The sequence below is a fragment of the Symphodus melops genome (genome assembly GCF_947650265.1).
Source record: "Symphodus melops genome assembly, chromosome: 21".
In the NCBI taxonomy this organism is placed as follows: Eukaryota; Metazoa; Chordata; class Actinopteri; order Labriformes; family Labridae; genus Symphodus; species Symphodus melops.
Window position 1 is genome coordinate 13,083,908 of NC_136711.1, and position 12,489 is coordinate 13,096,396.

The 12,489-nt window shown below is 41.7% G+C and overlaps 1 protein-coding gene across 2 annotated transcripts; it reads left to right on the forward strand.

Annotated features, from left to right (window-relative positions):
• The first annotated feature begins 3,606 nt into the window (after window positions 1-3,606).
• Window positions 3,607-12,187, forward strand: aldh18a1 (aldehyde dehydrogenase 18 family, member A1). 2 transcript variants are annotated; one of them, XM_079333754.1, is made up of 18 exons: window positions 3,607-3,994; window positions 4,188-4,291; window positions 5,403-5,554; window positions 5,652-5,801; window positions 6,492-6,596; window positions 6,721-6,879; window positions 7,093-7,183; window positions 7,543-7,667; window positions 7,945-8,089; window positions 8,413-8,486; window positions 8,677-8,776; window positions 9,015-9,235; window positions 9,454-9,591; window positions 9,695-9,890; window positions 10,025-10,146; window positions 10,297-10,483; window positions 11,787-11,882; window positions 11,989-12,187. In XM_079333754.1, exons 2-18 carry the CDS (start codon window positions 4,201-4,203, stop codon window positions 12,183-12,185), a joined length of 2,349 nt encoding a protein of 782 aa, XP_079189880.1. In that variant the 5' UTR covers window positions 3,607-3,994; window positions 4,188-4,200; the 3' UTR covers window positions 12,186-12,187. The 2 variants fall into 2 exon arrangements, with proteins under 2 accessions (XP_079189880.1, XP_079189881.1); XM_079333755.1 differs by having other exon boundaries at window positions 6,721-6,873.
• The last annotated feature ends 302 nt before the right edge of the window (window positions 12,188-12,489 follow it).

Below are 12,489 nucleotides of genomic sequence, written 5' to 3' on the forward strand. Positions count from 1 at the left end.
CAACTTTGTTGTCTTCACCACAGTCTTCCTCCCACCTGTCTCCAACACAATACTCCCTGGTTTTAGGCTCCCACTGCAGACTTCCTCCTGGACATGAACTAGGCCTTGGGTAACCTTTGACCCCATCATAGGAAGGTCAGAAGTTGGCAGATGAGGTTGTCTAGTTGAGTATGTTTTAGGTTTTGAGTTATTCTTGCTGATGGCTCCTGAGATAAATCGCTGGAGGAGCCTCCTGGCCTCCAAATGTTTCTCAGAGTGATGCGCCTCCATCACTGTCAGCCTGTTAGAGGGTCCAAAGTCACACAGATACAAAAGCATACTTGCCTCAATCAACACCTTTAAATATTATTCAGTGTCCACATGTAAGTTTGATAATCTTCAGGATGTTGTGACTGACCTGTAATGCTGTTGGGTAACTCGGTCGAAGCTGTGCCAGTGAGCCACATAGCTCTGCCCTGTCTGCCAGTCTTCCTCCTGGACACTGCAGTCCAGCTTGGCTCTCCTTGCAGCCCCCACACCGCACATCACTGCTGCCTCAGACCACCAACCAGCAAGCCTGTCACGCAGTTAGTTAACAGCTTGCATACAGATTGAAGGTTATTTAACAATACCTTAAAATATGGACTTTAGCTGGAAGGTGAAACACATAAATAAACATCTGACAACTTAATTTGATTATGATAACCAAACATTAGTTTGACATCATGAAATCATGTTTTTTGTACTTTTCCTGTACTTAACCTTTTTGAGTCCCCAAAAAGTTTGGTAAGCATTGTTAGGATTTTTTTTTTAAATAATATACTGTACATTTAAAAGTTTTTTATAATAATAGGTCATGTTACTTACATTTAATGTTGAGCCTTTCCTCTAACTAATGTGCCTCCTCTTGATCTTATTGTTTTTAATTTCCAGTTCACCAGTCTATTCTCCGGTCTCCCCTTTAAAGTTTGCCTTCGTTGGAACTTTTCAAACGAAGATAGATTTTGGTCTTCATTGGTACAATTCAGCTTCTCTGATCTTCTTTCCTCTTCTCCACTGGAGAACTGGTGAGCCCCACTATGTGGGTCCACTATTATGGGGCGGTTATAGTCGCGTCCCAATTATGTAACCTCCTGGGACATGCTGTTATTAGAAACAATCCACATGCTGCCATTTTTAAAATCAAAGATTATCAGTTGAGCCACAATGAATGAGGCACACAAAGAGAAAAGTCAGAAAGCACTTGGACATGTTCTCAATTATGAAGATAGCATGAATGTGTTTTAATATTTCAGTATTTGTAGATTTGAAAAAGACATAAAAGTGGTCAAAGTTCATCTCACAGTCTTCACTCTGAATAGAATTAAAGGATATTATTTTAAAAAATTGCAGCCTTCAATTCTAATATTGTAGTTTGATGTGTACTACATGACCTGTCAGACATGAAAAAAATGGCTTTAACCAGTAAAGAGGTGGGAGTGGGAGAAGGTTAAGCTCAATGGGGAGTAAGAGGAAAGCACATCAGACTTGCTAGTTTGAGAGAAAAAACCCTGTGAAGTCCTCCAAAGTATCCTCAATATATACTACATTTGTAAATTTAAAGCAACACAGGTTAGATTGACACTTAAGATATTTCAGTTCTGGTCCTCATGGTTCATCAATGGACCAAAATATTTCCTCTAGCATGGCTAAAAAAACTTTTTTTTTTTTTTTTTAAAGTTCACCATCAGAATCAGCTGTGATCATCAGTGATGTATTTCCTTTTTGATAATGTGCTGAGAGCAAATCTGTTACAGCATTATAATGCCAAGTAGTTTAAGGTGATACTGTATATGAAATGCACAGTCATGATGTAAAATGTACTGTCTTTTAGAAGTGCGCTATTTCTATGTTGAAATGAACAGAACTGCAGTAGGTTAAAACTAAGAGATAATGGACACATACGGACACACACAAGCACACACACACACACACACACACACACACACACACACACACACACACACACAAACAAACACATACACACACCGATATTGTTAGTGGATTAGTTGAGCCAGGAGAAAGGTAAAGGTCAGTTCCTTCCCCTGTGTCTGATGAACAGATAAAAGAGCGAAGAGGAGGAGAAACACAGAAGAACAGATAAATTGCCAAAGCAGACAACAGGGGAAACAACAGGACAGACACAGATATAATGGAATAATACACATTTAGCCAGAGCTACAGGAGCCAATTTAGTTATCTATGGTCCTAGGGGCAGTGGGGGGTCCAACAGTGTCAGTCAACTTTGCCATGGGTTACTTTTTATTTATTCACAGCATGATAGTGCAGGTACAGACAGCTTTCATTGTTGGTGTAGCATTTTTTTTTTTTACCACATGGATAAACTTCAAAGGAAAACAGGTAACTGGAAGAGCCAATCAGGGCAGATAGGTGCTAAACACTTTTGGATTCTTTTTGTCTCATATTGAATGACAGAGGACAATTATAAAATGCATTGTATGTATCATAGCCATATGTGTTTTTACATAATATAGAGTAGAGGTTAGTTGTTGTTTTGTTTTTTATTAGGGCCTGAAGCACTGGCAGTGCGAAGGACCCTATTGTTTCAACAACAACAACAACACTTACACACAGACATCTTCGGGGCAAAAGGCAGGACAGCAATGACAGCTACATTGCAACACACAAAAATGAACTTGTACGAGGGGGTTCATCCAATCATTGCAAACTCAGCATCATTTTTTAATGTATAAATGATGACCAATTTTTGCATTCTCAGGCCTCCTTTTTAAACATACCCATACATTTTGAGACCTTGTTCATGCAAACATTACCAACTCAGTGTCAGTATGTTCTAGACATGTTTAAGATCTCTTAAGTGTGGCCTCAGTGTACTGTCAAACTTTCCCTTTTACACAAATCAAACTGTAAGGCCTGCTGCTTGACCATGTGTTGCAGTTGCACTCTCACTGCTGCAACACACCCCGGCATGCACAGGGTGCTTCGGGCCCTTCATCACCGCTTGTGGTTTTAATTAATTTTGGTTTTTGACACCAAAGTTGGGAAGTGAAATTCTTGACATTTCTGCACACTGCAGAACATTTCTTAAAAATAACATAACATGATAACATAGGATGGGAATATTTTAATGCTGAAGGACATTCTTGTACCATCATTACAGTAGCCTACAAAATAGAGGATCACAAAAGAGTGCTTTATTTGAGAGAGATATATACATAATCATAATATTAAAAAAAAATTCTGAGAGAAATATGCAACTCTTTATGTCTGTGTTTGAACAGCCAATAGGCTATTATTGTCATTCTTATTTTACTGTTTTTTAAACGTACAATAATAAAGACACGTTTGTATTGAAACATTATGGGGATTTTTTTTTAATTTAAAAAAATGTCGCAAACAAGCAAAGCTTTTAAAACAAAATGTTTGGGTGGGCGTATATATATATATATATATGTGTGTGTGTGTGTGTGTGTGTGAGAACCTAAGTACGTGAGCAGATCTGAACTATTATTTATTTATTGAAGATCTGAATTTTTATTTATTTATTGCTTTTGAATTTTATATTGAAATTTAGAAGGATTAAGAAATTAGAAGGCTTCCGTTCTTCTTCCGCATTTTGCCGGCCGGTCGCCCTGACGTCACTTCCTACCACTTCACCGCCAATTTACGCTGCTTTCTACTTTACAAAAGCCATATTACATTCTCTTGTCGACGGCACCATCTGAGAGTCAAAAATTCTTATTTTTCACAAACAGAAGTGGCGAACAGTCGCTGTCGCATCAGAGAGCCGTTCTGTTGAGTGTTGTTGCAAACTGCTGTGACAGTTTCATCAGCAGCTCTCTCTCTGAGGGGAGGAGTCCGCACGTGGAGAGCCCTCCTCTGTTTAAGTATATGTTTGAAAAGGAAAGATTTCCAAGTAAAAGAAGATGAACAATACTCAATGAACGGCATTTCACAGGGCACGTACACAGTAAGGACGAGCTCCAGAGGCTTAGTAAGTACATGTGCTCAGTTACTTTACAATGTAGGAGGACACGAGATGTAACACATGTGGCTGTGTGTGGATGGATAGTTAAGTTATTTGCTTCTTTTGAATATTATAATGAAATGTGTCATGTAAGAAACACATTTTATATTTGAGGTGTTGATATGGTGTCTTCCTCTGTCTCTCTCTCTCTGTGTTGAAGCATTACACTGACCATGCTGCTGCAAAGGCTAGCACTTTGTTCAAGGACCTCTGTGGATCTCCAGAGACACGTTACCCACTTACTCACAAGACCACTGACACAAGGCAAGGAAATATTTTACTGTCATATTTCGCTACAGTATACAGTATATATATCACATGTCAACACTGTATAGGTTATGAATCCCCCTCCCATAGAAGATAGCATAAGGATAACGCAATTTTGAGCACAGTGCAGTGGGGTAAAGTAAAACCACACAGTTGTATCCATATTAAAACAAAAAAAGGAAAATCTTGTGTATTGTTAAGTGTGCAAAAATTAGACAATGTCTTGATAACATGGATTTAAAAGACTATTCAACTATATGGACATGTAAGGGTATATAATTTTTTTAATCTTTTAAGCACAAATGCAAACTACAAAAAAAACACTGGTTTTAGTTTATCTTTAATTCTGTTGGCAATTTTTCAAGGTGGAAAAGTGGGTGATGCAATTTTGAACATTTTGTAACATGACATGGTCTACATAACTTATTGATTATCTCGAGTACATTGACAGAGAGAAAACCTGATAAACTTATTTAGAGACGTACATTACAACTTTTAATAGAATATTCTGACACCTCCTCTCGTCTGTGACGATTTCATGGGCCTCCCTCCCTCCCTCCCTCTCTCTCTCCCTCCCTCCCTCCCTCGCTCACTCGCTCGCCTCATTGCTCCGGAGAGATGTGTAATGTCAGCACAGGCCTTTCTGTCTGCCCTGCTGATGTGGCACTTTGAAGGCTGTGGTTATCTGTTTCCCAGGTTACAGATGGATGAAGTCAGTGGCGTAACTCTGTTTGTTTCAGTCGTGTAATCAATGAGTCCAGCTGAACACTCTTGTTTGCACGGTTATGTAGTGTTTGCAGTGTTATGTGTCGAGATATATATCAACCAATCATTCCATTCGAATAAGCACGTTAGTGTTTAAGAGGGATAGCGCAACATTGTTTATTTCTTTTATTTTGAGTCGAATTTCATTATCATTCAGTCTCCTCTCTGTGATGAATTCTGAGTCATGATCAGGTTTTTCCTGTCAGGGTTTAAGCATCAGCGAAATGTTGCTCAACTATCTCTCCAAATGTTGCTCAACTATTGCGCAACTTTATTTTTGTTACCATAAAGCGGATTTTTGTTTGTATTGATTTCAAAAAGAACATCTCCTCCTCCTACACAGTGGCCCAAAGAAGAGCTCACGGCAGCTCTTTCGCACACCGCGGTGAACTACGACAGGCCAAAAGGATTGTAGTCAAGCTCGGCAGTGCCGTGGTCACCCGTGGGGATGAGTGTGGGTTGGCTCTGGGGAGGCTGGCCTCCATTGTGGAGCAGGTAGGAGGATAAACGCCTGCACAAACTGTATATTCTAAAAGTGAAAGTAACTCCAACAGGTTGAGTCCTTATTGTGGTGAACTGTTTTGTTGTCCAGGTGGCCATGCTGCAGAACCAAGGCAGGGAGATGATGATTGTCACCAGCGGAGCGGTTGCCTTTGGCAAGCAAAGATTAAGACATGAGATCCTGCTGTCCCAGAGCGTCCGACAGGCGCTGCATTCAGGACACAGCCAGGTCAAGGACATGGTAAGAAAAGGGTGCGCCCACTGTTTCCTCGAGGTGCAGACTTTCAGTCATGCAGGTACAGGGCAATCTCAGGGCTTTGGCACAAAGAGAAGTCACAATCAAGAGAACCATCGCCCAATGTTTTTTTTTTGTTCTTATGTATGCAACAGGTAAGCTCTGTGCTGGTGACACCTGTCCAATACAGTACAAGCTTAATATTTGATGATTTAACTTCCGAGAACAATTAAATTGTACCATTCTGTTGTTCACTGTAATGCGTTCTATACATTTAGTCACAAACATTTCACTACAGATATAAAGGTCCTTTGAGGAAGTGGCAGTTTTTTTCCTCCACTGACGCGAGCTAGTGAACTCGAGCTGCACTGATTTCACACCTGACGTTATGTCATTATCCACAGTCACCTGACAACACCTCCTTCCAATGAGCGGTCTCTTTAACCTGCACCAGCTCTGCACCCTTGCTCAGCCCCGAGATCCACCTCTAGTCTCCGACTGTGGGGTTTTAGATATCATAACGTAGCTCTTCAAATGTCTGCGTTGTGAGGTTGGAGCATAGATGGCAAACACAAACTTGGTTCTGCTGAAATAAATATTTTATACAGACACCAACTTGAGTTGTATGAGTGGAATGGTTTTAAGTTTGATGGCTGGATCGATGTAAAAGAGACGTCTACTTGGTTTGTGTTGCAGTCTTTACCGGTGCTGGAGGCCCGAGCCTGTGCGGCAGCAGGACAGAGCGGCCTGATGGCCCTGTATGAGGCCATGTTCACCCAATACAGCACCTGCACTGCACAGGTACTTCCACTCTTCACTGTAAAATAGAAACCATGAGATGAGGAGACCATGTTTCACACAGGAAAATATTACTTAACTGCCCTGGTTATACTTACCACTGTGACCTCCTTCTTCCCCCCATCAGGTCCTGGTGACGAACCTGGATTTCCACGATGATGACAAGAGGCAGAACCTGAACAGCACCCTGCAGGAGCTGCTGCGCATGAACATTGTGCCCATCATCAATACAAACGATGCTGTGGTGCCCCCACCGGAGCCCAACAGCGACCTGCAGGGGGTAAATGTGGGTACATAATGCATGGGGCGAGGCCTTTCAGGGGTGATGCTGGCAGCAGTGGGGGAATGGTAGAAACGGTGTTCACATACAGTGGAACGGCACTCTTCTTTAGTTGGAATATTTTCTTGAAATGGCAGAGGCTGACATCTTACCCCTGCTTTGAGTTCTTGAGAAGCTTACATCATCCATTTTTTTTTAATTATTTTTTTGCTCCTCTAGGTGATCAGCATTAAAGACAACGACAGTCTGGCAGCACGGCTAGCTGTTGAGATGAAGGCTGACCTGCTCGTGGCACTGTCTGACGTGGAAGGTATGTGTGTTACCACAACAACAGTCTGGGTCAGCTGTTGGGTAACAACACCATCTGTCTGCCCTCCTCACTAAAAACAAAAAAACACTCCTCTCAGGGTCAGTAGAGAGTCGTAAGAGGGAGACAAACACAGACCTTCTGCCTTCAGGTTTGAAATGGATGGGTTGCACAATGTGCGTTGACTTAATGTCCCCAATATAAGTCGATTTTAAATGACGTGTAGACTGGAATCAAAATGAGAGACATCACTGTGGGACTATTTGTATGACAAGTTACAAGGACTGTATGTTGTGATGTTTAGCTTGTTAAAGACACCTCTGTGCACCAAGTATTTAATGGAGGAATGTTTATTTTTGAAGGATTGTACAACAGCCCTCCGGGAACAGACGATGCAAAGCTTATCGATATCTTCTATCCTGGAGACCAGCAGTCCATCACCTACGGAACAAAATCCAGAGTAGGGATTGGAGGTATGGAAGCTAAGGTATGTTAAGACTCCACACAAAGTTAAATACCTCATTAGAGTACAAATCTTCCTGCCTCAAGTAGGTTCTCACCAATCAGCATGAGCTGTAAAATGCTAATTAGCCCTTAGCCCTCATAACAACTGTTAATATTATTGCATGCAATGCACAACTGTTGTCCAATGGGATTAAATCAGCCTTTTTTTTTTGTAGAAATAGTCTACAGACTGTTTTTAGACTTTTTTTTTTTATTATTTTTTTAAATTATCAGTCTCTTTCTTCTTGATCCCCCTGCAGGTCAAAGCTGCTCTCTGGGCTCTGCAAGGTGGCACCTCAGTGGTCATTGCGAATGGCACCAACCCCAAAGTGACAGGTCATGTCATCACTGATATTGTGGAGGGTAAGAAGGTGGGGACCTTCTTCTCTGAGATCAAACCTGCAGGTGAGTTCACCTTTCTATCAGCAGCCCTGACTTGAGCTCCATCCCTGACTCAGGAAGGTGATGATGTTCAGTTTTGCAATGAGTGAAAAAATGTTTGTTCCAAAAATGGTGAGACAATAGTGCAAGGTGCTGTGGAAGTGTGCATGTTTCTCATCCTTTTCTACCATATTTCTATGAATAATGGTACGCTACAGAGTGGAAACAGCTCTCATGTAAACAAAAAACTGCTGTTCTTACATTAGTTGTAGCTGTGAGTCCCTAATAAAGCATAAAGCAAGTAATATGTTAAGCAAATGTAATCCTGTCTCCGTCCCATTCACCAGGACCGACCGTTGAGCAGCAGACAGAAATGGCACGAACCTCTGGTAGAACTCTGGCGTCTCTGCACCCAGAGCAGGTGACACATTGTTTGAAATGCATCTCTCCCTGTGTTCTGTGTGATCAAATAAAACGAATGAATTTATATATATATAAGTGATCAAAACGTAAGAGATCATACCTGAACTTGCCTTCATTTGACAAAGAGAAACAGCGACCCATTGTGGGTCATCGGGCCTTGTGCTCATCCTGCTTGTTTGTTTTTGCAGAGGAGCGAAATAATCTGCCAACTAGCAGAGCTGTTGACCGAAAGGAAGGAAGAAATTCTTGCTGCCAACAAGTTGGACATGGACATTGCAGTTAATGCAGGTAACAAAGAATCAGAATATTACTTTGAGACAAGAAAGAGTCGACTCCAACTGTAATGAAACGGTGACATAAAAGTAGCGTCGACATGATTAAGAAAATACAAATGAGCAGCTCAATACTTTATCTTTCCACAAGAGGGCAGCCTTATCATGATCCTTGCCTCAGTTAAAAGACAGAGAACCAACACCTAACAATGAAGAATAACTTTGCTCTCTCTCTCTCTCTCTCTTTTCTTCAGGCCATATGCCACAAGCCATGCTAAAGCGTCTGAGCTTGTCACCATCCAAGCTGAACAGCTTGGCCATAGGTCTGCGTCAGATCGCCGTGGCTGCCCAGGACAGCGTGGGTCGTGTTCTGCGCAGGACCAGGGTCGCTCACAACCTGGAGCTGGAGCAGATCACAGTGCCCATCGGAGTTCTCCTGGTTATTTTTGAGGCCCGGCCTGACTGCCTGCCCCAGGTATACCGACAAAGATTCTCAGAAAACTGTCAAATTAATGTTTTTTTTTTAAGTTATACTTCAGTTATTTTGAGTATTTTCAAAGCTATAATATACACATGTATTGTAAGGATAGCATATTGATAACAGCATTTTTGGATTGTTCCTTGATTCTGATTCAAAGTCTGCATGAATGGATAACTTCAGCTTTACCAGAACACCTGTGTGTTTTTCTCCAGGTGTCAGCATTGGCCATAGCCAGTGGCAATGCCCTCCTGTTGAAAGGCGGTAAAGAGGCAGCCAACACCAATCGTGTACTTCACCAGCTCACCCAAGAGGCCCTTTCCATGCATGGAGTCACAGAGGCTGTGCAGCTGGTATTAAAAAAAAAAAAAAAAAAAAAGGAAGCTTAATCCTAAGCAAGCCTGTAGCAGCTTGTACTCTTGAACTGTGGGCCTGACAAACCTGTCTTTAAACAAGGTGAGCACACGGGAGGAGGTGGAGGATCTGTGCAGACTGGACAAGATGATCGACTTGATCATCCCTCGAGGCTCCTCCCAGCTGGTTCGGGACATTCAGCGGGCAGCCAAGGGCATCCCTGTGATGGGTCACAGCGAGGGAATCTGCCACGTCTACCTTGATGCAGAAGCCAGCATTGACAAAGTCATTAAAATTGGTCTGCATATTTAAATATCCTTATTGACCTACAATGTATAATATTCATGCTCACACTTAAATTGTATGAGAAAATGATCATAACTAATTATTTACCCTGTGTTGCAAAATTGACTTGATCTTTTCCTGTTCCAGTCAGGGACTCAAAGTGTGACTACCCAGCTGCATGTAACGCCATGGAAACACTACTGATTCACAGGGACATCCTCCGAACTCCACTGTTTGACCAAATCATCGACATGCTGCGCACTGAGCAGGTAAATCACTGAGTCCTTGTTAAAAAAAAAAAGAACTCCTCAAGAAAGCTGATCATTCTTATTTCCAAGTCATGAATTTTTTTAATGCATTTTTTTTGTTGTTCTGTCAGAGGACTTCTATTCTCACTTTTAAACGTGTGCTGTCACCAGGTGAAGATTCACGCCGGCCCTCGGTTCGCCTCATACCTGACATTCAGCCCATCAGAGGCAAAGTCTCTGCGGACAGAGTACGGCGACCTGGAGTGCTGCATGGAGGTAGTGGACAGCATGCAGGAGGCTGTGGATCATATTCACAAGTATGGAAGCTCCCACACAGATGTTATCGTCACAGAAAATGGTAGGTGACTAAATGTTTCAGTGTTCCTTTTTCCTCGGTGTCACTGTGAAATTCTTTTCAACCTATTAGCTGTTTTAAAAGGAATAATAAAAAAAAGGAACAGTCGCTCACCGTGGCCTGGACAGCTCTGTTCAGTCCTTGTCAATGTTATCTGCTGTACAACATGTTCTTCTTCTCCCTCCCTTGGTTCCTTTTTCATGCCCATCTAACTTCCTGCCGCGGTGCCTAATGAGCTGCGACACTTTGTTGTCAGGATGAGTGCACAGCCTTTCTGTGGGACTAAAACGCAGGAGACGGTGCCCGTTTTCAAATGAACGGCATATGCTGAGACACAGTTTAAAAGACTTGCACCCGTCATAAGTTTGGGTCATGCTTGATCACATTTTCCGCTTTCAAATGAGCCATCTCAATGCATCTTTCTCTCTACCTCATGTTGATTAAAGTCATTCTATATAGTCTCCTGTGTGTTATGCACAGAACACAGCTGAAAACTGTCACAGTGCCGTTTTGATCACACATTAATTTATCAGCCAGTTTTCTTCATTAAGGTGTATCATGAACATCTAAGAGGCACTATTGTGTTTTTGACTACATAAATGTAGTCAGTCAGCATGTGGATAGACTGCAACAAAAAGGACCTTTCAAATAAAATGTAAGTAAATAAATAAAAATGTAAAATTGGAAATACAAATAGACTAAAAGAACATGTACGCCTGGTTTTAGGTCATAAAAAAGACAGTTGGCAGCTTTTGAAAAATACAACGGGAAAGTGTACTGCTCACTTTTCTACATCAAGATTATTCTCAACTGCTCTGAAAGATGTGCCAGCTCTGCCTGCTGCCATCTAGTGACGAGTGAAGGTACCACATGAAAAGTAAAATGTAATCAGTTATTTGTTTCAATGTGAATGTGAAAATACAGAGATAGATAGATAGATGTAAACATTTGAACAGTGTTCTTTCAGATAGATCATTGGATTGTGTAAATATCTTTGAAATCATCAAGATCAGAAACCTGTCTTGGTTGCTTGTGCAAATTGATCAGCCTGTTTAGTCATTTAGTGTATTTCTTGGTCTGTAGTAGGTATTTACATCTTAATGAGCTTGATACATTAAGTGTGCTGTAATCCTGTCTTTTTGGGGTACGGACAAAAAAATTCCAAACATTCATGCCTTTGCTCTGTTTCAAAGCAATTTTCACAGTACAGCCATTTTCCTGCATACAATACACTTTGCTTTCATATAGTAAATGTGAATGCTGGTTGTAAACCAGTTGTACCAATAATCCGTTTCTTCTCTTACAGAGGACACCGCTGAGCAGTTCCTGCAGCAGCTCGACAGCGCCTGTGTTTTCTGGAATGCAAGCTCACGCTTTGCTGATGGCTATCGCTTTGGGCTTGGTATGTCATGGCCTTTTTCACCTTTTTTTTTTTTTGGTCTTTCAGCACGTGATTAGGGGTTTATAGTTCTCACTCACTGTCTTTCTTCTCTTGTCTTTGTCTCCAGGAGCAGAAGTAGGCATTAGCACGGCTCGTATCCATGCTCGGGGCCCTGTTGGCCTGGAGGGGCTGCTCACTACAAAGTGGGTTCTGAGAGGTGATGGGCACACAGCAGCCGACTTCTCTGAGCACGGTACAATGAAGTACCTCCACGAAACCCTGCCTGTCGGGCAGCCTCTTGCTGGGAAAAGGGACAGCAACTAGGCCAGAGAAATACACAAGACTCTCCTTTTCTTAATATTGTTCAAAGTGGTCTGCAATTGCCACCATATCCCCCCCCCCAAAGACTTTATTGTAGGTCATCGCTCACATCAGTATTATACATCTCTGAAGCACACGGCATGGAGAAAAAGGCTCAACACATGGACGGCCCATTTTATCAGAGCAGCCAAAAAAAAGCCCAATTCAGACTTTAATGTCATTCATGGACTAAGTTTGCAGATGTTTTAAATCCTACCTCACTTTATGATACTTTTCAAACTAAGGTGAGTCACTCTCATACGCTCCC